The sequence below is a fragment of the Zonotrichia leucophrys genome, chromosome 10 (assembly GCF_028769735.1).
Source record: "Zonotrichia leucophrys gambelii isolate GWCS_2022_RI chromosome 10, RI_Zleu_2.0, whole genome shotgun sequence".
NCBI lineage: Eukaryota > Metazoa > Chordata > Aves > Passeriformes > Passerellidae > Zonotrichia > Zonotrichia leucophrys.
In genome coordinates, this window is record NC_088180.1 from 3236715 (window position 1) to 3261999 (window position 25285).

Here is a 25285-nt window from a genome sequence, read left to right on the forward strand (position 1 = left end):
GATCAATGAATGAATGAATGGATGGATCCATGGATGGATGGAGAGATGGTGGGATGGATGGATAGATGATGGATGGATGGATGGATGGTCAGTCCCAGCTCTTCCCCTTGGATTTCTGCATTGCTTTCCGACCCCAAAGCTGCTCGGGAATGCAGCTCTTTCCACCCGGATTGACCATCAGGAGCCGAGGTGGCGTTTTTGGCTCGGAAAAACCTTGGAAAAGCCTCGTGCCAGGAATGCTCTGGGATGGAAATGTGTCCCTGCAGGATGAGGTGCCGGCGGGAAGGACACGGGAGCATTGTCCTGGGAGCAGCTGCTGCTCCGACCCCTTTGGATACCTCGGAAAAACGCCCAGGGTGGATTTGGAGCTCTAGATTCCTTTGGTTCCAAGCAGGACCTGATTTCTTTCTCTGAAAAATCAGCGTTTGAATGTGGAAAAGCAGGATTAGGGAGCTCAGGAAAAGCGGGGCTTTTTTCAGGTGGATGCAGGACTTGGGATCAGGGATATTTCTGCTGGAAAAGTTGGGAATTCAGGGGGAAGGAGTTCCCAAGGACAGGTCCTCATTCCTGGGGGTTTTGGTGACCCCCTTGTTGTTCCTCTTGGATTTGGGAATGATATTCCACTGACATTCCAGTGACATCCTGGAGCCCTCCCAAATCCCCTCAGCCACAAATGTCTGACCCCACTGATTTTCCCTAAACCAAACAGGGATAACGCATCCCAGAGAAGGGAATTTCCCCCTCCTCGATCCTGCCAACCCCTCCAGCATTCCCACATTCCAATCCATGCCCCATTCCTGCCCTCCAGAATGGAGGCCAGCCCCTCCTGGCACATCTGTGTCATGGTTGGGATTTCTCTGTGCTGGATGATTTATTGAGCTCCTTCGATCCAGTAGAAAAAAAAACATTTAAAATTCCCTGAGCCTGGAAAACCGTCGGGATATTGGAATATCAGGATATTGAGACACCAGGATATGGCGATACCGGGATATTTGTTGCCACCTTCTCACTCGGCGTTTATGAGGAGTACGGATTTATTGAAATATATATTTATATTTATATATAGATCTTTTCCAGCCCCTTTCCCAGGGATTTTCCCCCTCCCCCAAACCCTTTCCAAACCCGGATCCGGGCTCAGTTTTTGTTGGGAATTCTCTGCCTGGCCGGGACGTACGGCAGCAACGTCTGCGTGCTCTTATCGGCCACGGTCTGGGTGCTGCTGTTCCTCATGGCCCTGCGGATCGGGATCATGCCCTGGTTTCTCGGGAGCTGCTCCCGAGGCCCCTTCCTGGCAGGATCATCGGGAATGTCGGCGCTGTCGTCGGCGTCACCATCGTCGTCGCAGCACAGGGCGTGATAGAGCACCTTGTCACTGAAGCGGACGCGCTCCCGCGTCCCCGCCGGCCGCTGGGCCGGGATTTTGGGAACGGCGGCGCTCCCAAAGCATTCCTCGCTGGAGGAATCCGGGGTCCCGCCGCCCCCGCGGGGGCCGTTGGCCACGGGGACCCCCCCGTTCATCAGCCGGGCTGGCGGCGGCCGCGGGGGCTCCGGGCAGTCGCCGGGGTCCGAGGGCGTGGAGGCGTCCAGGAAGGAGCAGAATTCCCAGCTGTCCGAGAGGACGTCGGAGGCGGCGAAGTCCAGCGGGCCCAACTCGAGGCTGGCGCCGCCCCGGTCGCTGCTGGACGTGCTGCTGGCCGTGGCCGGAGTCCAAGCGTCCGGCTCCAGGTCCAGAGCAAAGTCCGACGTCAGGCGGTCAATCTGGGACACGACCTGTGGAGAGAGAGATGGACACGGGGATGGATGGATAGATGGATGGATGGATGATGAATAGATGAATGGATGGATGGATGGATGGATGGATGGATGATGAATAGATGAATGGATGGATGGATGGATGGATGGATGGATGGATGGATGATGGATGGATGATGGATGGATGATGGATGGATGGATGGATGGATGGATGGACGGATGGATGGATGGATCGATCGATGATGAATAGATGGGTGGATGGATGGATGGATGGATGATGGATGGATGGAAGATGGATGCATGGATGCATGGATGGATGGATGGATGATGAATAGATGAATGGATGGATGGATGGATGGATGGATGGATGGATCAATGATGAATAGATGGGTGGATGGATGGATGGATGATGGATGGATGGATGGATGGATGGATGGATGGATGGATGATGGATGGATGGATGATGGATGGATGGATGGATGGATGGATGGATGGATGATGGACGGATGGATGATGGATGGATGATGGATGGATGGATGGATGGATGGATGATGGATGGATGATGGAGGGATGGATGGATGGATGGATGGATCGATGATGAATAGATGGATGGATGGATGGATGGATGGATTCATGGATGATGGATGGACGATGGATAGATGGATGGATGGATGGATGGATGATGGATGGATGGATGGATGGATGATGGAGGGATGGATGGATGGATGATGGATGGATGGATGGATGGATGGATGGATGGATGGATGATGAATAGATGAATGGATGGATGGATGGATGGATCAATGATGAATAGATGGGTGGATGGATGGATGGATGGATGGATGATGGATGGATGGAGGGATGGATGATGGATGGATGATGGATGGATGGACGGATGGATGGATGGATGATGGATGGATGGATGGATGGATGATGGAGGGATGGATGGATGGATGATGGAGGGATGGATGAGGGATGGATGGATGATGGATGGATGGATGGATGGATGGATGGATGGATGGATGGATGGATGATGGAGGGATGGATGATGGATGGATGGATGGATGGATGGATGGATGGATGATGGATGGATGATGGATGGATGGATGGATGGATGGATGGATGGATGGATGGATGGATGGATGGATGGATGGATGATGGATGATGGATGGATGGATGGATGGAAGGATGGTCCCAACTCCTCCCCTTGGATTTCTGTTTTGTTTTCCCACCCCAAAACTGCCAGAGATAGTAGGATCCCTCCTTCCCTCAAGCTTTGGCTTTGAAGCTTGTTGGGAATATCCCCAGGGAAGCCTGGAAATCAGGAAAACTCCTTTTTCCCTTTCCAGATCCCTTTTCCTTTTATTTTTTCTTCTCTTTTGGGAAAGGAAGGGCTAAACTTGAGAAAGAGAGTAAAAAAAGCTTTTTTCTGACCTCTTTATTTTTGGGACAAGGAAAAATTGGGAAAGAGTCTGGGAATCTTTGGGAATACCCTATTACCAACAGTTCTGCTGGAATGGGATTCCCTCTGTTCCCAATGGGAATTTCAGCTCTGGGACAGGGCCAGCATGTCCCTGTCACCTGAGGTCCCTTCTCAGCCTCACTGAAGGGACTGGGATCGAGCAGGGACAGCAGGAGGTGCATCCCAATGCCAATCCCAATGCCAATGCCAATCCCAATGCCAATGCCAATCCCAATCACCTGTTATTGGTGCCACTCATGGCCATTGCCATCCCAGTCCTGTCCCCATCCCAAGACTGGTGTCACTTGTCACTGTCTCCATCCCAATCCTGTCCCCATCCCGATCCTGTCCCCATCCTGATCCTGTCCCCATCCCAGGACTGGTGTCACGGCTGTCCCCATCCCAATCCCGTCCCCATCCCAGTCCTGTCCTCATCCCAATCCCAGTACCAGCCCCATCCCAGGACTGGTGTCACGGCTGTCCCCATTCCAGACACATCCCAATCCTGTCCCCATCCTGGGATTGATGCCACTCACAGCTGTCCCCATCCCAATCCCAATCCCGTCCCCATGTCAGGATTGGTGTCACTTGTGGCTGTCCCCACCGCAGGATTAGTGTCACTCCGGGCTATTTTTAGGATCATTCCCTATTTTAAGCCGGGGGTTAAATCCCCCGCTGACACTCGGCTCCCGCGGGGGATTAACACGGAAAGAAGGATTTGGGATTTGCTCCCCCCTTTTCCTCCCTCATCGAGGCTGGCGGAGCTTTTCCAGCTTGGAGGGGGAAAGTTCCCCCCAATTTCCCAGGAATATCCCCAGGGATTCACCCCAAATGTTCTCCCCTGGTTATAGGGGGGAAAATCCCTCCCAGTTCCCTGGGAACATCCCCATGGATTCATCCCACACCTTGTCATGTGCTTATAGGGGAAAAAATCCCCCCAGTTCCCTGGGAATATCCCCAGGGATTAATCCCAAACCCACTTTCCTACTTGTAGGGAACAAATTCCCAGGAAACTGGGAAAGATTCGTCCCCCACAAGCAGGGGAGGAGGTTTGGGATGAGGGAATTTGGGGGAAATTATTCCCTCCAAGCACATGAGGGTGTTTGGGATGAATCCCTGGAGATATTCCCAGGGAACTGGGGGGAGTTCCCAGGAGCTTCCCAATTAAATCCCATCTGGAATGTTCCCACCCAGCTCAGGCAGATGTGGGACAGCTGGAGCCCCATCCTTGTTTTTATGGGATTTTGGGAATTTTGGCTGTAGGCCAAGCTGGGGGTTGGGATTGGTGGCTCCAGATCCTGGATTTTGGGCTGGGATCAGAGGGGTGGGATCCAGTCGGATCCAAGGGTGGGATCTGATGGGGTCAGAGGGTTGAGATATCAGGATCAAAGGGATGGGATCTGATGGGATCAAAGGACTGGGATGTCGGGATCCAAAGAGTTGGGGTCTGATGGGATACAAGGGATGGAATCCAATGGGATCAAAAGAAGGGATCTGATGGGATCCTAGGGATGGGATTGGATAGGATCAATGGTTTGAGATCCAATGGATCAAAGGATGGGATCTGATGGGATCAAGGGCTTGAGATCCAATGAGATCAAACGATGGGAATTGGTGGGATCCAAGGGATGGGATCCAATGGGATCAAAGGGGTGGGATCTGATGGGATCCAAGGCTGGGATCTGATGGGATCAAGGGTTTGAAATCCAGTGGGATCAAAGGATGGGATCTGATGGCCCCTCCACCCCCACAGGGATTTGGGAAGAGGATTTGGAAGTCAATCCAAGCCCAGGATAGAGAGATCCAGGCCTGGATCCCACCAAAACTGCTCCCAAAATCCCACAAACCCAGCTCCCAAATCCCCCAAAACACAGCTCCCCAAAATCCCCCAAACTTATTCCCAAAATCCCCCAAATCCAGCTCCCAAAATTCCCCAAAACCCTGCTCCTAAATAATTCCCAACCCTCCCCCAAAGCTGTTATTTTTGGGATAACAATCCCTGGACCTTCCCAAGCATTCCCAGTTAATGCCCTATTGATCTCAGCATTATTGGGGGATTTATTCCCATGGAGAATCACCAACAGGATTTTTCCATGGAAAAGGCTGGCAGGGAACCCCTTTGATCCCATTCCAGAAATTCCAGAGAGGATGGGCCCTTCCCATGGGAATTTTTGGGGGATTTGAACAGGATTTTTTCCATCCAAGGATTTTAATAATCTTTTTCCCCACGCAGAACGGCCGGGAATGATTCTGGACACAAAGGGATGGGAAGGAAGGAGGGAGACCAGGAAAATCAGGATGTCACAAGTTCAGGACACTTTGGTGGCCCTGAGGGACCCCAATCCATGATCCCACTTTGGCTCGGAGCCACCAGCCAGGGACATTCCAAAGATTCCATGGTGGCTCCATGGGGACACCCCAATGCACAACTGCCAGGATATTTGGTGGCCCCAAGCAGAGATGGACACTGGGATGGACATTCCCAAATCCTCCATGGACTCATCCCAATGTCACAATTCCAGGACACTTTGGTGGCCCTGAGGGGACCTCAATCCACCTCAGCTTGGAGCCACCAATGAGGAACTCCTGAAATTCCTCCTCTCTTCTGGAAATTCAGCCCAGGAAGATCCGAATTTCTTCCTTTTTATGGAAATCCACTTCAGGAGCTCCTGGATTTCCTCTCTTTTTTTGGAAATCCACCTCAGCGACTTCCAAATTTCCTCCTCTCTTTTGGAAATCCACCTAAGGGACTTCCAAATTTACTCCTTTCTGACACAAATTTCCTCCTCTCTTCTGGAAATCTAGCCCAGAGACATCCAAATTTCCTCTTCTCTGACACTCAAATTTCCTCCTGTCTTTTGGAAATCCACCTCAGGGACTTCCAAATTTCCTTCTCTCTTTTGGAAATCCAGCCTAGGGACACCCGAATTTCCTCCTCTCTTTTGGAAAGGGACACCCAAATTTCTTCCTGTCTTTTGCACATCCACCTCAGGGACACCCAAATCTCCTTCTGTCTTTTGGGAATCCACCTCAGGGAAATTCCCCCCCGCCGCTGCCCCATCTGGAGCCAGGAACGGCCAAACCCGGTTACCAACCCCTTCCCGTTTCATGCTCAGGGTTCTCCCGGGATTTCCGCACCTCTCGGAGCTCCTTGGCCACCTCCTTGAGCTCCCTCAGGATGCCCTCGAGCTGCCCGATCACCATCCTCATGCGGCCGCGGATGCGCTCCCGCTCTCCCTCGCCCTCGCTAGGGCCGCTGCCGGTGCCGGTGCCGGTGCTGCCGGTGCTGCCGGTGCCGGCGGTGCCGGGGCCGGGCCGCTCCGTGCGCTGCGCATCCCGGCGGCTCCGCGAGTCCATCGTGCCCTAGGCGGCGGCCGGGCCGGTGTCCATGCCGCTGCTCCCCGCCCGGCCCGGCCCGGGCAGCTCTCACCATCTTAACGCCGCCGCTCACGGCCGCACCATGCGGGGACGCTCCGCCGGTGGCCCTGCGGTGACACCGCTGCTGGCAGCCGGAGCAGGAGCAGCAGGAGGAGCAGGAGGAGGAGGAGGAGGAGGAGAGGAGGGGGTTTGCCGGGATCCCAGCGGGAAAGGGAGGCGCGGTGTCGCCGAGGAGGGGCGGCGGGTCCGGTGTTGGCTGCGGGGGTGTCCGGCTGTCCTCCTGCGGGGACAGAGGGACAAGGGCCGGGAAGATGCTTGGGAAGGGCTCTGGCCACTCCTTCCCCCGGTTTATGGGGGGGCAGGATGGGGCCTGGGAATGTCGCTGGGAATATCGCTGGAATGTCACCCCCCCTGTGGCCTCCCTCAGTGTCCCCAGGCTGAGCCTGGGTGCAGTGGGACCTCTGGGGGGATGGACACCCAGAGGGACAGGGGGACACACAGGGGGACAGAGGGACATCCAGAGGGACAGAGGGACACGCACAGGGACGGGGGACACACACAGGGACATGGGGACATCCAGAGGGACAGAGGGACATCCAGAGGACAGAGGACACCACAGGGACATGGGGACATCCAGAGGGACGGGAGGTCATGGACAGGGACAGAGAGACACACACAGGGACAGGGGGACAGAGAGACAGGGACACACACAGAAGAACAGAGGGACACGCACAGGGAGAGGGACACGCAGGGACAGAGGGACACCCAGAGGGAAGGAGGGACATCCAGAGGGACGGGAGGACATGGACAGGGACAGAGGGACACCCAGGGGGACAGAGGGACACGCACAGGGAGAGGGACACGCAGGGACAGAGGGACACATAGGGACACCCACAGGGACAGAGGGACACGGACAGGACACCCCGGGGGACGCGGGGACACTCCGCACTCACCGGCGCGCTCCGGCCGCTCCCGGGCTCCGCTCCGAGCTCTTCCCGCTCCTGTTTTCCCCTGGCTCCTTCCCTCGCTTCCTCCCCCTCCTCCTCCTCCTCCTCCTCGCCGCCGGCTCCCGCCTCCCTCAGGGCTTTTCCGCGGGGGCCGGGGCCGCTCTGCTCCGCTCGCTGCCGCGGGGGGGACACGTTACCGGCGGGGACACGTTACCGGCGGGGACAGCCCCACGGGGGGGTGGCAGCGGCCCCGGGGCCCCTCCCGCCGCCATCCCCCCTCCGGATCCCGGCCCCGCCCCGGCCCCGGCGGGGGGAGAACGCGCCGTGCCCCCGAGTGCCCCCCGGGAACCGGGAACGGCGCGGGGGGAGCGGGGCGGGGCGGGGGAGCCGGTTCGGGAGCGCGCACGGGGAGGGGGAGCCGGTAGGGCCGCGTTTCCCTCGCCGGTACCGGCATCCCCCATTCCCGGTACATCACCCAGCCCCGGTACCGGCATCCCCCAGCCCCGGTACCGGCATCTCCTATTCCCGGTACCGGCATCCCCCAGCCCCGGTACCGGCATCCCCCAGCCCCGGTACCGGCATCTCCCATCCTCTGTACCGGCATCTCCCAGCCCCGGCAGCGCCATTCCCCAGCCCCGGTACCGGTACATTCCCGGTACATCCTCCATTCGGTATCCCTCCTCCCCGGTACCGCCATCCCCCGTCCCCAGTACCGGCACCCCCCAGCCCCGGTATCGGCATCCCCTATTCCCGATACCGGCATCCCCCAGCCCCGACAGAGGCATCCCCCATCCCCGGTACCGGTACATCCCCGGTACAACCTCCATTCCCGATACCGGCATCCCCCAGCCCCGATCCCCGCGTCCTCCGGGGCTCCGGGAATGGAGGGTGCCGGTATCCGCAGCTGCCAGCCCCGCTCTCCGAATCCTCCATCCCCTATTCCCGAATCCTCCAGCCCCGACGCTTTCATCCTCCATCCCCTCTTCCCGGATTCCCCATTCCCGCTCCCCGCATCCCCCTGCGTCTGTCTCCGCCGCTCTCATCCTCCATTCCCCGAGCCTCCATCCCCGGTTCCCGCGTCCTCCATCCCCGGTTCCTCCATTCACGCTTCCTCCATTCCCTCTTCCCGCGTCCTCCATCCCCGGAGCCTTCATTCCCTATTCCCGAATCCTCCATGCCCGGTTCTTCCGTCCCAGATCCCCCATACCCTGTTCCCACATCCTCCATCCCCTATTCCTGAATCCTCCGTTCCTGGTTCCTCCATTCCCGGTTCCCGAATCCTTCATCCCCGCTTCCTCCATTCCCGCTTCCCGCTCCCTGCATCCTCCATCCCCGCATCCCCATTCCCCAATTCCCGCATCCCCTCTCCATCCCCGGTTCCCCTCTCCGGGACCCCCGGGACGCCCCGGCGGCGCTGCGGGCTCGCCAGGGCCGGGCTGTCCCCGCGCTCGGGGCGGGCGGAGCCTCCCCCGGTGCTCCCATCCCCGCTCCCGCTCCCCCGGGACGCCCCGGAGCCTCCCCGCGGTGCCGCCCGTCCCGGGCCCTCCCCGGACGCACCGGCGGCGCTGCGGGCTCAGGGCCGGGCTGTCCCCGGGCTCCGGGCGGGCGGAGCGGGCCCCGGGCAGGGCCATGAGCGGCGGAGGGCCCGGCCCGGCCCCGCTCCGGCCGCAGCCTCGCCGCGCTCCGCCCGGCCCCGCGCTGGCGCTGCTGTGTCACCGGAGGGGCCGGGCCTGCGCCGGGAAAACGGGAATTAAAGGCACCGGGAGCGGGAACGGAGCGGGGACGGAGAGGGGATGGAGAGGGGATGGAGAGGGGATGGAGCGGGGATGGAGCGGGGATGGAGAGGAGATGGAGTGGGATGGAGAGGAGATGGAGTGGGGATGGAGAGGGGATGGAGGGGAGGGAGCGGGAATGGAGAGGAGATGGAGCGGGGATGGAGAGGAGATGGAGCAGGGATAGAGTGAGAATGGAGAGGGGATGGAGCAGGGATGGAGCGGGGATGGAGTGGGGATGGAGCAGGAACAGAGAGGGAATGGAGCAGGGAAGGAGCGAGGATGGAGCAGGGATGGAACAGGATGGAGAGGGGATGGAGAGGAGATGGAGAGGGGATGGAGCGGGAATGGAGCAGGAATGGAGCGTGGAGGGAGCAAGGATGGAGAGGGGATGGAGCAGGAATGGAGCGGGAATGGAGCGGGGATGGGGATGGGGAGGGGATGGAGAGGAGATGCAGCTGGAATGGAGAGGGGATGGAGCCGGGATGGAGAAAGGATGGAGAGGGCAGGGAGTGAAAATAGGATCTCAGAAAACTGAGGCAGCATGGGGACGTTCCCTTGGGATGTGTCTCCCTTTTCCTGCTTTTTCCCCCTTTCTTCAAAGATGGTCCCCCTGCCTCCTCTCTACGGGAATTTGGGAATGGTTTTTGTGGGATTTAGGAAAAACTCAGCTGGGATGGGGGAGAGCCATCCTAAGAAAGAGAAACATCCATGGATGGATGGATGGATGGATGGATGGATGGATGGATGGATGGAGGGATGGATGGATGGATGGATGGATGGATGGATAGATCCCTGGATGGATGGATGGATGGATCCATGGATGGATGGGGCAGGATCTCAGCATGGGAGGGATTCACTCCAACCCCAGAATCCATCTGGGAATCTCCATCCACCTCACAACAGGGCTCCCCGGACTCCAGGGATTTGTAGGAATGGTCTTCCCAAGGTGATGTCAGGCCTGGGAAGGGTTGGAATACCCATTGGGAATCTCCTGAAATTCCCACCTTGCTACAATGGGGACATCCTGGAAAGTGAATTCCATGTTCTCATCCCGAAAATCCACAGGGATACCAGGACAGGGATTTGGGGGAATATCAGGACAGGGATTTATGGGAAGAACAGAAATGCAGATCCAGGAATGAAATCCATAGAATGGTTATGGGAAGAGGAGAAACCCCAGTGGGACATCCAAAGGAATTCTGGCTGATCCCATATCCTGTTTTTCCCATCTTCCATCCCAAGGTGAATCCAGGGAATTTCAGTTCGGCCTCAGGTGGACAAAAAATCCTTCAAAAATGGTTGGAGTGGGAGCACTTCCCAAAAAATCCTTCCGGGATCCAGGGAGAAAATCTGGGAAAAGCTGAACCTTGGAGAATCCAAGGATTCCCATCCGGGTGGAGCTTTTCCCATGGGAATTCCATGGAAGACAATGGGAAAATGGGGATTATTCTATTCCCATTCCATGATTTCCCTCCCTCACCCTCCCACCTCAATTTTTATTGGAATTCCTTGGAATTTTCCATGGAAAAACTGGAAATTTTATCCCCAGAATGAATTCCTGCAGAGAATTTTCCCCCACATTTTCCCAGGCTCATCCAGGATTTACTGGGATCCCCTCCAGCTCTAATTCCCAAACCAATCCTGATTTTTTGTTTTCTCCCGTTCCCTTTGCTCTTTTGGTTGGAAGGTCAGTTCAGTTTCCCACCTTTTCCCCATTCCTGCTTCTCCTGGAATTTTAAATCTAGAATTACCTGGACCTGACTCTGCAGCTTCAGAAAACCCGGAGCTGCTCCAGATTTCCTCTGGCTGGGGTTGGGAATTTGGGGATGCTCTGGAATTCAGGATTTGGGAGCTCCAAAAAACCAAAAAATCCCATCCTGGATCATTTTCCTGCCAAAATTCCCAATTTTGGGGGGAGAATCCCATGGATTTGGAGTCATCTCAGCCCTGATTCCAGCAGGAGGGAATTCCAGTCTTCCCAGAATATCCAGGTTTGGGAATGTCCAAGGAATTCATTCCCATTACCTGTGGGGGGAAAGGATGGGAATTCCCACGGGATTGGGATCTTCTGGAGCCCCTGGACAATGGGATTTGTTTGGTGCAAATGTTGGACAGGTCTTGGGGATTTGGAGATTTGGAGTTTGAGATTTGGGATTTCAGGTTGGGGATTTGGGATTTGAGATTGGGGATTTGGGATTTCAGATTTGGGACTGTGGATTGGGGATTGAGGATTTAAGGACGTGGAATTGGGGATCTGGAATTGGGGATGTGAGGATTTGGGATTTGGGGTTTGAGATTTCAGATTTCAGATTGGGGATTTAAGGATTTGAGGACTTGAGGATTTGGGGTTTCAGATTTGGATTGAGGATTTGGGGTTTAGGGATTTGAGACTGGAGAATCCTTTGGGAATCCTCTCCACCCCCCGCATCTGGGCATTTCTCCTGCCCCAGTGTTGGGATCAGAACCTTCCGGATCCCTAGAACATTCTGGAAAGTGGGGAATTCCTGCTGGAATGTCGGGAAGGAGGCGATTCCCCAATTCCAGCCGGGAGTTTGGGATTCCCTGGTCCTGCTATCCCGAGAAATCCCGATCCCAAAAATTCCCGGGTTTTTCCGGGATTGGCCGCTCCAGCGCGGGCTGATGGCGCCCCCTGGCGGCGACACCGCCCGTGACACCCGCGGCGTTCGGGGTTTGGGATTTGGGATCCGGGGATTTGGGATCTGGGATTTGGGATCCAGGGTTTGGGGTTTGAGACTTGGGATCCAGGGCTCGGAATTTGGGATTTGGGATCCGGGATTTGGGATCCAGGGTTCGGGGTTTGGGATTTGGGATCCAGGATTTGGGGTTTGGGATTTGAGATTGAGGATTTGGGATCCAGGGTTTGGGGTTCTAGATTTGGGATCCAGGATTCAGGGTTTGGGATTTGGGATCGGAGGTTTGGGATTTGGAGTTTGGGATCCGGGATTTAGGATCTGGGGATTTGGGATCTGGCATTTGGGATCCAGGGTTTGGGATTTGGGATCTGGCATTTGAGAGCTGTGGTTTGGGATTTGGGGTTTAGTGTTTAGGATCTGGAATCCAGGATCTGGGATTTGGGGTTTGGAGTTTGGGATTTGGGGTTTGGAGTTTGGGATCTGGGGTTTGGGACTGGGGATTTGGGGTTTGGAAACAGGGATTTGGGATCTGGGGTTTGGGGATTGGGATTTGAGAATTGGGTATTTGGGATCTGGGATTTTGGGTTTAGGAATTTGGAATTGTCCCGGAGTTCCATCCCGCCCTGCTCCATCAACTCCGGCATTCCCAGAGGGGAAAACCCCTGGAATTTTTGGGAGATGCAGAGGGGTTTGGGGTCCCACCAGCCACGAGATTTGGGATTTGGGGATTCCCTCCTCCAATCCCGTTTTCTATTCAACATCCCAAAAAAAAAAAAGAAGGAGGTTCCAGCCAAATTCCCGATTAATTCCAGGCGTTCTCTGCCATAATTCAGGATTTAATATCCAGGAGGAAAACTCCAAATGGCCCCGAAGAGACAAAATCTGGGAGAAAATCCCATTTTTGGGCAGGGTTTTCCTTTGGGAAGGGGCTTTTCCAGGGAAAATCGGGAAATGGTGGGAATCGGGCGGGAAAAGGGATCCTTGAAGGGTTCAAAAAGCGGGAAAAGGGAAATTCCACTTTTTTTATCCCGCCTGGATGTAATTCCCGCCTTCTCCCGGAGGGTAGGACCCGCTCCGGAGGCGCTTCCCGGGACTGAATCCCGAGGAATTCCACCCAAAATTCACTCCGGGAGTCACAAAAAGTGGGGAAAAGTGGAAATTCCAAGTTTTTTCCCCCGCCTGGATGCACTTCCGGAGTGCGGGAACCGCTCTGGGAGCGAAGCCTTGGAGCGAATCCCGCGAATTCCAGCAGAATTCCTCCCGGAGGAGGAGGCGGGAGAGGGAGGAAGGCTCGGAAAAGGGGGGAGAAGGAAAAAGAAGAGGAAAAGGCAGAGGAGGAAAAGGGAAAAGAGGAGGAGGACGAGGAAGGTTTGGGAAAGGAGAAGAAGGAGGAGAAAGAAAAAGAGGAGGGAGAGGGAGGAAAGTTTGGAAAAGGAGAAGGAGGAGGAGGGGGGGAAAGAAGAGGAGGAGGCGGGGTCGGAGGAGGAGGAGGAGAAGGGAGGAAGGCTTGGAAAAGGAGGAGAAGGAAAAGGAGGAGGAGGAGGAGGAAAAAGAGGAGGAGGAGAAGGAAAAGGAGGAGGAGAGGAGAAGGAAGTGGAGGGACCAAGGCTTGGAAAAGGAGAAGGAGAAATAGGAGAAAGAGAAGGAGAAGGAAGAAAAGGAGGAGGAAAAGAAGGAAAAAGAGGAGGAGGAGGAGGAGAAGGAAAAAGAGGAGGAGGAGAAGGAAAGGAGGAGGAGGAGGCAGAGGCGGAGGCGCTCCCGGCGCGCTCTGAGCGGGACGGGCCCGAGCGGCGCTGCCCCGGCCGGGGGTGCCACCACCAGCGGTGCCACCAGCGGTGCCACCACCAGCGGTGCCACCAGCGGTGCCACCAGCGGTGCCAGCAGCAGCAGCAGCAGCGGCGCAGCCACTCGGGGCCGTGGGGCGGCGATGGCGGCGGGGCTGTGGCGGCGCGGGGCGCTCTGGGCCGCGCTGCTGCTGCTGGCGGCGGCGCAGGAGCCGTGGCGGCAGCTGATCCAGTGGGAGAACAACGGGCGGCTCTACAGCCTGCTCAACAGCGGCGCCGAGTTCGTGCCCGCCGGGCAGGAGCGGCCCCCGGGCAGCCGCCTGTGGCTGGCGGGCACCGCGGGCACCGCGGGCACAGCGGGGACAGCGGGGACAGCGGGCAGCGTCCGCCGCCAGGCGCCCGCCTCGGGGACAGTGCGGGGACAAGCGCGACATCCCTTCGGGTTCGGCCAGGTGCCGCCCAACTGGCGGGACGGAGCGCTGGGCGACGGCGGCGCGGGGGGACAGCGGCGACAAGCGGCGCGCGGGCGGCAGGCGACAGCCTCGGGGGTGGCCGTGTCGTCGTTCGCCTTCGCCTCGGCGGGACAGCCGCCCTTCGTCGCCGCGGGGGTGGCGGGACAGCCGCCCTTTGTCGCCGCGGGGGTGGCACCGCACGGGGAGCGCCCCGAGGGTGTCCCCGCGTCGCGGAGCGCGGTGGCGGCGGGGACAGGGATGGGGACGGGGATGGGGACACCTATGGGGACAGGAATGGGGACGGGGATGGGGACACCTATGGGGACAGGAATGGGAACGGGGATGGGGACATCTATGGGGACAGGAATGGGAACGGGGATGGGGACACCTATGGGGACAGGAATGGGGACACCCATGGGGACAGGGTTGGGGACAGGGATGGGGACAGGGCTGGGGACAGGGTTGGGGACAGGGACCGGGGCGGCGTTCCCGCTGCAGCCCCGCGCGCTCCCCGAGGGTTTCGGGGAGGAGCCGCCGCCGTTCGGAGCGGCGGGAGTGCCGCTGGATCGCCGCTACTCGCACAGCCTCTACCACGACGGCGGCGCCGAGGCGCAGACCGGGACGGGATCCATGGAAAATCTGGGATTTGGGGCGCAGTTCCCGCCCCACGAGGCGCAGCCGCCGTTCCGGGCGCCCGAATCCTTTGGGGTCGCTCATCCCGAGCCCTTCATTCCCGAAATTCCTCAGGCCGTGCCCGACAGCCAAGCGCGGCTCAGCGTGGGCAGCGTCTACAGGCCCAGCTTTGGGGCCAGAGGTGAGTTTGGGGCTTCCTTGGGACGGGCGGAATTCCCGGGATTGGAGTTTGGGAATGATGGGAACGGGGCTGGGAATGGGATGGGGCTGGGCCGTAATCAGGGTCATCCCATAATTTTGGGATAAGGCTGTGCTGTGTCCCAGGGCACCCCAAATTTGTGGGATGGGGTTGTGCTGTGTCCTAGGGCATTCCTGGGGTCTGTCCCAGGTAACTCCATGCTGGAGCCCATTTTTCCATGGGATATTTGGGATGGAATGGGGCTGGATTCTGGTTATTCATGGGGTGTTTATCCCATTGGGTTTTCCATGGGATGGGACAGGGCTGGATCCTGTGGATCCCATGGTTATCCATGGGATATCTGTGATGGGACAGTTCTGGATCCCGGTTACCTGTGGACTGTTTATCCCATTTTTCCATGGGATATTTGGGATGGGACAGGGCTGGATCTTGGTTATCCATGGGATATTTGGAATGGGACAGGGCTAGTTCCCAGTTATCCATGGGGTGTTTATCCCATTTTTCCATGGGTTATTTGGGATGGGACAGGGCTGGATCCTGGTTATCCAACCAGGACATGCTCCATTCCCAGATTTTTGGGAATGACAGACAGATCCGTGCTCCTGTCACTCCGGGGTCACTCAGGGGTCGCTCCCTCCCCATCCCGATAAAATCCCATGGATTTGGGCTGAACTTTCCAAGAGTTTCCAAGCCCTCAGAGCCACTCCCAGCCCATCCCTTGGGAATCCCATCCCAGCCTGACCCCGTGCCCTGCCCAGCCCCATCCCAGTTTTCTGGGAAAAGCCATCCCGGAGGATTTGGGGTGGTGGGAAGGGCCCAGCCCTGCCCTACACAAACAGGGGGGGAACGCTGCAGGAAAAACTCGGGAATGGGGATTTTTGGGATTGCAGAGAAGCTGGGATTGGGGCACGGGAGGTGAAGGATGGGAGGGATTTAGGAACACATTCAGGGAATGCCAGAATTCCCAAGGCTCTGGAGGGACACTCGAGGACAGCTGCCCTGCCGATGACCCAGCAAAAATTCCGGCCAAATTCCCTGGGAAAGATCCCGGCCAAATTCCCCCTTGGCAGCGTCCGTGTCCTTCCAGGATCCTGCGAGGTGCCGGTGGCTCCAGCAGGGAATTCTGGACACCCAAATTCCTGGAGCTTCCCCCTTTTCCTGGAGAAATTTCACAGGAATCCAGCTGATCCCCTCATATCCCGGGTCACTCGCGGTGTTTTGGGAATGTTGTCACCTCCCTGTCACCTCCCGGGGATCCTAATTGGAGCAAACGATGGCTGGCGCCGGATCCGGTGTTAATTGTTAATTATTAATTATTAATGATTAATTCCACGGCCAAAGCTCCTCGGGAGCCTCCTAATCCCGGCCGGATCTGCCAGGAATGTTCGGCATTGCCGGCCCCCGGCCGGGGTTAATGAGGGAAGGAATCCGATCCCGCTGCTTCCAGCGGGGAATTCTCGGGGTTTCGGAGGGAATGGGGGCCTGGGGAAATCTGGGAACAGGGGCTGGGAAAATTCCAGGCCTGATCCAGAGGTGGGAGGGACGGGAGCAGCTCCTGGGGGTGGGGAATGGGATCCAGATTCCAAAAGTTTTCTCTACCCAGATCCCAAACCCGATTCCTTTTCCAGGGGGCTTCTTCATCCTGATCCCAACCCTGATCCCATCTCCCTTCCTGACCCCAATCCCAACCCAGATCTCATCTCCAGGAGTTTCCTCATCCCAATCCCCACCTGGATCCCATCTCTGGGGGCTTCCTGATCTCCGATCCCATCTCCAGGGATTTCTTCTTCCTAATCCCAACCCCAATCCCATCTCCAGCAGTTCCCTCACCCGAGCCCAACCCAGATCCCATCTCCAAAACTTCCAGACCCCAATCCCTGCCCAGATCCCACTTCTTGGGGTTCTTCATCCCAATCCTGATCCTGATCTCATCTCCAGCAGTTCCTCATCCTGATTCCAACCTGGATCCCATCCCTAGTGGTTTTTCCAACCCTGATCCCAAGCTGGATCCCATTTCCAGGAGGGCTTTTCCCCCTGCCCCCATGGATTGGGTCCCCATGGTTGAGTTTGGAAGGAAAGAGGGATTTGGGAATTCCATGGGGCGCTGTCGATTTGGGTCCCACCAAGGGGGAGTTTGGTGTCACCCCCAGATGGGCCGGGAGCTGTCGGAATTCCCAGGAAAGTCTCCCTGTGGTGGGATCAGATTTGGGATTGGGGTGGCTCTGGGGCTGGGAATCCTGGGATTCTGTGGGGATGGAGGAGGGATTGGGATTGATAGGATTGGGAGGGGACGGGATACATTTGGGATTGATGGGATGGGATTGATGGAATGGGATGGATGAGATTGGAATTGAGTTTGGGATGGGATTGGGATTGATGGGATGGGATTGGGATTGTGAATGGAATTGGAATTAGGATTGGGAATGGGATGGGATTGATGGGATGGGAAGCTGGAATCCCCTTGGTCTCTCCGGCCGTCCCCATTTCCACTCCCTCCATTTCCAGCCTCCCCCACTCCCACTTATCCATGGGATTCTCCCTGTGGGATTTTCCTGCTGATCCCATACACCTGCACAAACAGGGCCCACGATCCCGATTTTCCCCGGGAATGGATGGAAATCTCCTCTGGCAACTCCCAGGGTGGCCGAGGGGCCGGGTGGGAAAACCAAAAACCTTTTCCCAATGGGATGGTACCGATCCGGGGTCGATTTTCCCTGGATTTTTGGGAAGCCTCAGCAAAAACCCCCTGGAATTTGGGGTGGAATGGGGACAATTCCAGAAGTGGGGATCCCGACATCCTGTGAATTCCAAAGGTTTGACCCCAAAAAGGAAGAGTGAGATCCTATAAAAACAACGGGGCCATCCCAGGGCAGAATCCAGCGGGAAAGGGGAAAATCCAAATCCCATAAAACTCCCCGTTGGTCCCGGAGTCGGATTTCGCTCCGGGGCTTCCAAGAATTCCTTGGAATAAACAACAGCAGGGAGGGAAAAAAATTCTGAAAGGATGGAAAACTTTTCCTTGGCCGGCCCGAGGTGGTTTTCCATGGGGTTTTTTTGTTAGGAATTTTTTTAAGGGATGGGGGAGAAATTTTTTCTGAGCTCTCCCCGTTTTTTTGGGTACCCCCGGGAATTACATCAGCGGGAATGGGGCAGGAAATGAGCTCCAAAGGAATGACGTGATCCCTCCCGGGAAGGCAGGCCCAGAAACAAGGAGGCATTGTTCTCCTTTCCAGGGAAAAACGGGGGGAAATGGGGCAAAAAATGGGGGAAATGGGAAAAAACTGGGGAAAACTGGGGAAAAACAGGGAAAAATGGGGGGAAGTGGGGTGAAAAATGGGGGGGAATGGGGAAAAATGTGGGAAAAAAATAGGGGGAAATGGGGAAAAATCCCATTTCCCAGCAGGTCTCAGATCTGATCCCGGTTTTCCCCAATCCCTGTTCCCAATCCCGATCCCGTTTCCCGCAGGGCTCCCGGACCTGGTCCCGGACCCCAACTACGTCCAGGCCTCCACGTACGTGCAGAGAGCTCACCTGTACTCGCTGCGCTGCGCCGCCGAGGAGCGCTGCCTGGCCAGGTGCCGCTCACCCGCGGGGACACACCGGGGACACACCGGGGACACTGACAGACAGACGGACACACCAGGGACACACGGACACACCGACGGACACACCGGGGACACTGACAGACACACCGGGGACACTGACAGACACACCGATGGACAGACGGACACACCGGGGACACCGGGGACACCGATGGACACACCGACGGACAGACAGACACGTTAGGGACACACGGACACACCGGGGACACTGACAGACACACCGACGGACAGACGGATACACCGGGGACACACCGGGGACACACGGACACACCGACGGACACACCGGGGACACTGACAGACACACCGGGGACACTGACGGACACACCGACGGACAGACGGACACGTTAGGGACACACGGACACACCGGGGACACACGGACACACCGACAGACAGACGGACACGTAGGACACGGGACATTCAGGGACCACACGGGGACACTGACAGACACACCGACGGACAGACGGACACACCGACGGACACTGACAGGCACATTAGGGACACACGGACACACTAGGGACACTGACAGACACACCGACAGACAGACGGACACACCAATGGACACACGGACACACCGGGGACACTGACAGACACACCGACGGACAGACGGACACGTTAGGGACAGACAGACACGTTAGGGACACACGGACACACCAGGGACTCTGACAGACACACCGATGGACAGATGGACACACTGACAGACAGACAGACACGTTAGGGACACACCGACACACTGGGGACACTGACAGACACACCGACGGACAGACGGACACACCAATGGACAGACGGACACGTTAGGGACACACGGATACACAGATACACAGGGACACTGGGGACACCCCGACACATGGACGCACAGGGACATGGGACACAGGGGAGATGGGACATGAGATACGGGACACGGGACACGGGACATGGGATATGGGATATGGGATATGGGATATGGGATATGGGATATGGGATATGGGAACGGGACATGGGACACGGGATGTGGGAATGCAACACAGGATATGGAAATGGGACACTAGATACGGGACACGGGACATGGGACAATGGGATATGGGATATGGGAACGGGACATGGGACACGGGATGTGGGAAATGGAATATGGGACACGGGACAGGGGATATGGGACACGGGATAGAGGGATATGGGATACAGGATATGGGGTATAGGATACAGGACACAGGGGAGACAGGAGAGATGGGAAATGGGACATGGGATACCAAACATGGGATATGGGACACGGGATATGGGATACAGGATATAAGATATAGGACATGGGAATGGGACAACAGGAATGGGACATGAGATATGGGAGAGACATGGGATACAGGAATGGGACATGGGATATGGGAACGGGATATGGGACACGGGATCTGGGAATGCAACACAGGATATGGAAATGGGACATGGGATATGGGAATGACAAATGGAATATGGGAATGGGACACAGGATCTAGGAATGGAAAATGGGATCTGGGAACAGGACATGGGATATGGGAATGGGACACGGGATCCGGGAATGGGACACAGGATCCGGGAATGGAGAGCTGGATTGGTGGAGACAGGTAAAAATGGGACGTCTGGGAATGGGACATGGGATCCAGGAATGGGAAATAGGATATGGGAATGGGACACGGGCATGGGATCCAGGAATGGGACGTGGGACATGGGAGAGATGGGATCCTGGGAATGCAGGATGGGATTCTGAGAATGGGAGAGAAAAAATTCCCGGGAATGCCAGAAAGGATTCTGGGAATGGGAGAGAATTCCTGGGAATGGGAGAGGGAGGATTCCTGGGAATGGGAGCGCTCTGGGTTTGGGGGGATGTGGGGAGGAAAGCAGAAAGGGGGGGGAAGGGGGGCTGGGGTGAGCAGGAAATGGGGAAATTTTGGGAAGGAGGGGATGGGGGGAGATGGGGGTGAAGGGAGGGGAGATGGGGACGGAGGGAATCCTGGGATGAGGGAAAAGTGGGGTGAAAGAGGAACTGGAATGAGGGGGAGAGGGGGAATCCTGGGATGAGGGGAGATGGAGACAGAGGGAATTCTGGGATGAGGGGGAGGTGGGGATACCCCGGGGGAGGGAGCGAGGGTCGGGTTGGGGGGTGGAGAAGGGGGAGGGGCCGATGGGGGAGAGGGAGGAGGAGGGAAGGGGAAAAGGGGAGAGGGAAGGATGGGAGAAAGGGAAAAGGGAAGGGAAAAAGGGGAAAAAGGGAAAGGGAAGTGAAGGGTGGAGGGGAGGGAAGGGGAAGGGAAAAAGGGGAAAAAAGGGGGGGAAAAAGGGGGAGAAGAAAGGGGGAAAGGGGAAGGAAATGGGGAAGGGAAGAGGAAGGGAAGGGGGAGAAGGGAAGGGGGAAGGGAAGGGAAGGGAAGGGGAAGGAAGGAAGGGAAGGAAGGGAAGGGAAGGGAAGGGAAGGGAAAGGGAAGGGAAGGGAAGGAAGGGAAGGGAAGGAAGGGAAGGAAAAGGAAAAGGGAAGGGAAAGGAAGGAAGGGAAGGGAAGAAGAAAGGAAAAGGAAAAGGAAAAGGAAAAGGAAAAGGAAAAGGAAAAGGAAAAGGAAAAGGAAAAGGCACCGGGAACAAGCCCAGAATTTCCTCCCTCTATCCGTTCCTTTCCCACCGGAGGGAATTCCATGCAAAAACGGGAATTCCCCCTGAAGGGAGGGGCCAGGGCGGTGCCAGCAGTGCCACCACTGTCCCTGTCCCCGTGTCCCCGTCCCCAGCACGGCGTACGCGGCCGAGGCCACCGACTACGACGTGCGGGTGCTGCTGCGCTTCCCGCAGCGCGTCAAGAACCAGGGCACGGCCGACTTCCTGCCCAGCCAGCCCCGCCACCGCTGGCAGTGGCACAGCTGCCACCAGTGAGTGTCCCCAGGTGTCCCCAACACCGGCACCCAGCCCAGGGGCTGCTCCAAGGGCTTTGGTGGCGCTTTGGTGGCATTTCCCCGTTTGGTGGCTTTGTTTTGGGATGCTGCAGTGCGGTGTCACCTTCCGTGAGCTCTTCATCCCCAAAGCCACCGTGATGGTGGCAGTGGCACAGCTGCCACCACTGAGTGTCCCCAGATGTCCCCAACCTCAGCCCAGCCCTGGGTGGCAGGTCTAGGGGCTTTGGTGGCACTTTGGTGGCCTTTCCCCATTTGGTGGCTTTGTTTTGGGGTCTTCCTTCATCTCTTTGTCCCAAAGCCAACGTGTCAGTGGGAGTGACACAACTGCCACCAGTGAATGTCCCCAGCTGTCCCCAGCCTCTGCCCACCCCCTGCTAGTAGGTCCAAGGGATTTGGTGGCACTTTGGTGGCGTTTCCCCATTTGGTGGCTTCGTTTAGGGGTCTTCCTTCACCTCTTTGTCCCCAAAGCCGCCATTCCTGATGGTGGCAGTGGCACAGCTGCCACCACTGAGTGTCCCCAGGGCTCCCCAGCCCATCCCCAGGTACTACCACAGCATGGCGGAGTCCCCTCAATGTCCCCTGATTGTGCCCACTGTCTCTTGACTGTCCCCTGCTGTCCCCTGACTGTCCCCTGAGTGTCCCCAGCCTGTCCCCATGGTGTCCCCATGTCCCCAGGCACTACCACAGCATGGCAGCATTCAGCCACTATGCCCTGCTGGATGTCCCCTGAGTGTCCCCTGCTATCCTCATGATTGCCCCATTGCCCTGAATGTCCTCTGAATGTCCCCAAAGTGTCCCCCTGGTGTCCCCAGGCACTACCACAGCATGGCAGAGTTCAGCCACTATGCCCTGCTGGATGTCACCTGAATGTCCCCAGAGTGTCCCCTGACTATTCCTCTGAATGTCCCCTGGGTGCTCCCTTGAGTGTCCCCTTGAATGTCCCCTAAATGTCCCCTGATTTATCCCACACCTTGTCCCCTGACTGTCCCCATGATTGTCCCCCTAAGTGTCCCCACTGTCCCCTGACCCTCCCCAGAGTGTCCCAAAGTGTCCCCTGAGTGTCCCCACGGTGTCCCCCTGTCCCCAGGCACTACCACAGCATGGCGGAGTTCAGCCACTATGACCTGCTGGATGTCACCTCGGGCCGCCGGGTGGCCGAGGGACACAAGGCCAGCTTCTGCCTGGAGGACACCACCTGCGACTTCGGCCACCTCAAGCGCTATGCCTGCACCGCCCACACCCAGGTGACACCAGGGGACAATGGCCTTTGCCACTTCTGTCACTTTCGGTCCCTTTTAGTCCCTTTCATCTCCCGTTCTCCTCCCTTTTTTGTCCCTTTTGGTCCCTTTTGTCCCCATTTGTGGCGCTGTGTCTGCACTGCCCACACCCAGGTGACACCTGGGGACAGCATCCTTTGTCACTTCTGTCACTTTTTGTCCCTTTTGTCCCTTTTTTGTCCCCTTTTCTCCATTTTTTGTCCCTTTTTTGTCCCTTTTGGTCCCTTTGGTCCCCATTTGTGGCACTATGCCCACACCCAGGTGACACTGAGAGAACAAAGGAGTTCCCTTTCCTCCCCCATTTTCCCCCATTTTTACACCTTTTTTCCCCCCCTTTTTCACCATTTTTCCTCATTTCCCCATTTTTGCCCAATTTCCCCATTTCTCCCCACATTTCTCCCCTGCAGGATCTCTCCTTGGGCTGTTACAACACCCGAGGGATCCCTTTTGATCCTTCTTTTTATGTCCTTTTTCGCCCATTTTTTAACCTTTTTTCTCCCTTTTTTCGTCATTTTTTCCCATTCCCCCCCCCCATTTTTTCCCATTTTGCCCAATTTCCCCATTTCTTCCCCCATTTCCCACCGAGGGGCTCAGCCCACACTGTTATGACACTCAGAGTCCTGTTTTCCCCCCATTTTTCTCCTCCAATTCCCCAATTTTTAACCTTTTTTCCTCCATTTTTTTTTCATTTTTTTCCCTTTTTCTCCCTTTTCTCCCCATTTTTGCCCAATTTCCCCATTTCTCACCCCATTTTCCCCCCACAGGGGCTCAGCCCAGGCTGCTATGACACCTACAACGCCGACATCGACTGCCAGTGGATCGACATCACCGACGTCCCCCCAGGGAACTACATCCTCAAGGTTGGGGACATCTGGGGACATTTGGGGACATTTTTGGGGTGGAAAATCCCAATTCCGGCCCAGATTGGGATTTTCCCCTTTCCCAGGTTATTGTGGGCTTTCCCAGGTTATTGTGGGGATTTTTTTCCTTTCCTTTTCCCTGTTTTGGGATTTTTTTTTTAGTTTCCTTTTCCCTGTTAATTTTTGGCATTTTTTCCCCTTCCCTTTCCCTATTTTGGGATATCCCCTAATTCTCCTTTTTCCTTTTGGGATTTCTTTCCCTTTCCTCCATTCCAGCCTGAATTTCCATGTTTTTTTTTTTTTTTTTCCCTGCTGATTTTTGGGATCCTTTTCCGGGAATTTTCCCCTATCCCAGGTCCAGGTCAATCCCAAATATTTGGTGCTGGAGTCGGATTTCACCAACAACGTTGTGCGCTGCCACATCCACTACACCGGGCGCTTCGTGTCCGCCTCCAACTGCCGCATCGCCCAGTAAGGAATTCCTGATCCCAAATAAAACCCATCCCAAAAAAAAACCCATCCCAAAAAAACCCCATCCCAAAAAAAAAAAAAAAAATCCCAAAAAACCCTGATCCTAAAAAAACCCAAGCCAAAAAAACCCTATTAAAAAAACCCCCGATGCCCAAAAAAAAACTTCCCAAAAAATCTCATCCCGAAATAAACCCCAATCCCAAAAACCCCTGATCCCCCCCCCCAAAAAAAACCCCAAGCCCAAAAAACCCAAATAAAAAAAATCTTGATCCCAAAAACATCCAATACCAAAAAATCCCCATCCTAAAAATCCCCCATCCCAAATAAAACCCAATTCAAAAAAACCCCAACCTGAAAAAAACCCCAATTACAAAAAAAGACCCCATCCCAAAAAAAACCCACCCCAAAAAACCCCATCCCAAAAAAACATCCCAAAAAATCCCCATCCCAAAAAAAACCCTGAAAGAAAAATCCCAATTCCAAAAAAGAAAACTCATCACAAAACAAAAAACCATCCCAAAAAATCTTGAGCCCAATAAAACCCCATCCCAAAAAAACTCCATCCTAAAAATCCCCCATCCCAAAAAAACCCAAATCCCCAAAAAACCCCCATCCCCAAAATACCCAAATCCCCAAAATTCCCCCATCGCAAAAAATCCCAATCCCCAAAAAATCCCCATTTTTGGGGGATGGAGATTTTTGGAATAGGGATTTTTTTGAATGGGAGGTTTTTTGGGATGGTTTATTTGGGAATTGGGATTGTGCTTCTTTTCCTTGGAATTTGGGGTGGCCATTGGGAATTTCCTCCTTTCCCATGGAATTTTATGGGTTTTGCTCATTTGGGGTCAGGTTTTTTCCTCCTTCCGCACGGAATTTTCTGGGATTTTCCCGTTTTCCCTGCAGATCCTGACGGCAGCGGAACCCCAGGAGTGTCACCCGTCCCCTTTCCCGGGAAGTTCCCGAGGTGGCTCCGCTGCGTTCCCAAAGTTTCCCCTTTTCCCAATAAAAAGCGGGGAAGCCACGAGGACTCTTGGGAATCGTTTTTATCCCAAATTTTCCCGACATTCCCGGGGGAATCCAAGGCTGGAATCAAAGCAGGGACCCCAAAAATCCTCGTGATCCTACAAATCCTTGGGAATTTCTGGGAATGTCCCCAA

The 25285-nt window shown here is 56.1% G+C and overlaps 2 protein-coding genes across 2 annotated transcripts; one reads left to right on the forward strand and one right to left on the reverse strand.

Moving 5' to 3' along the window:
* Window positions 1-1016: 1016 nt before the first annotated feature.
* INSYN1 (inhibitory synaptic factor 1) lies at window positions 1017-9218 on the reverse strand. Its single transcript, XM_064722356.1, has 4 exons — window positions 9097-9218; window positions 7546-7713; window positions 6353-6872; window positions 1017-1770 (listed from the first exon to the last, which is right to left on the reverse strand). The coding sequence occupies exons 3-4, from the start codon at window positions 6569-6571 to the stop codon at window positions 1135-1137; spliced, it is 855 nt and encodes a 284-aa protein (XP_064578426.1). The 5' UTR covers window positions 6572-6872; window positions 7546-7713; window positions 9097-9218; the 3' UTR covers window positions 1017-1134.
* Window positions 9219-13818: 4600 nt separating this feature from the next.
* On the forward strand, window positions 13819-25149 carry LOXL1 (lysyl oxidase like 1). Its single transcript, XM_064721844.1, has 7 exons — window positions 13819-15018; window positions 18503-18611; window positions 21359-21496; window positions 22608-22764; window positions 23562-23657; window positions 24013-24128; window positions 25032-25149. The coding sequence occupies exons 1-7, from the start codon at window positions 13896-13898 to the stop codon at window positions 25036-25038; spliced, it is 1746 nt and encodes a 581-aa protein (XP_064577914.1). The 5' UTR covers window positions 13819-13895; the 3' UTR covers window positions 25039-25149.
* The last annotated feature ends 136 nt before the right edge of the window (window positions 25150-25285 follow it).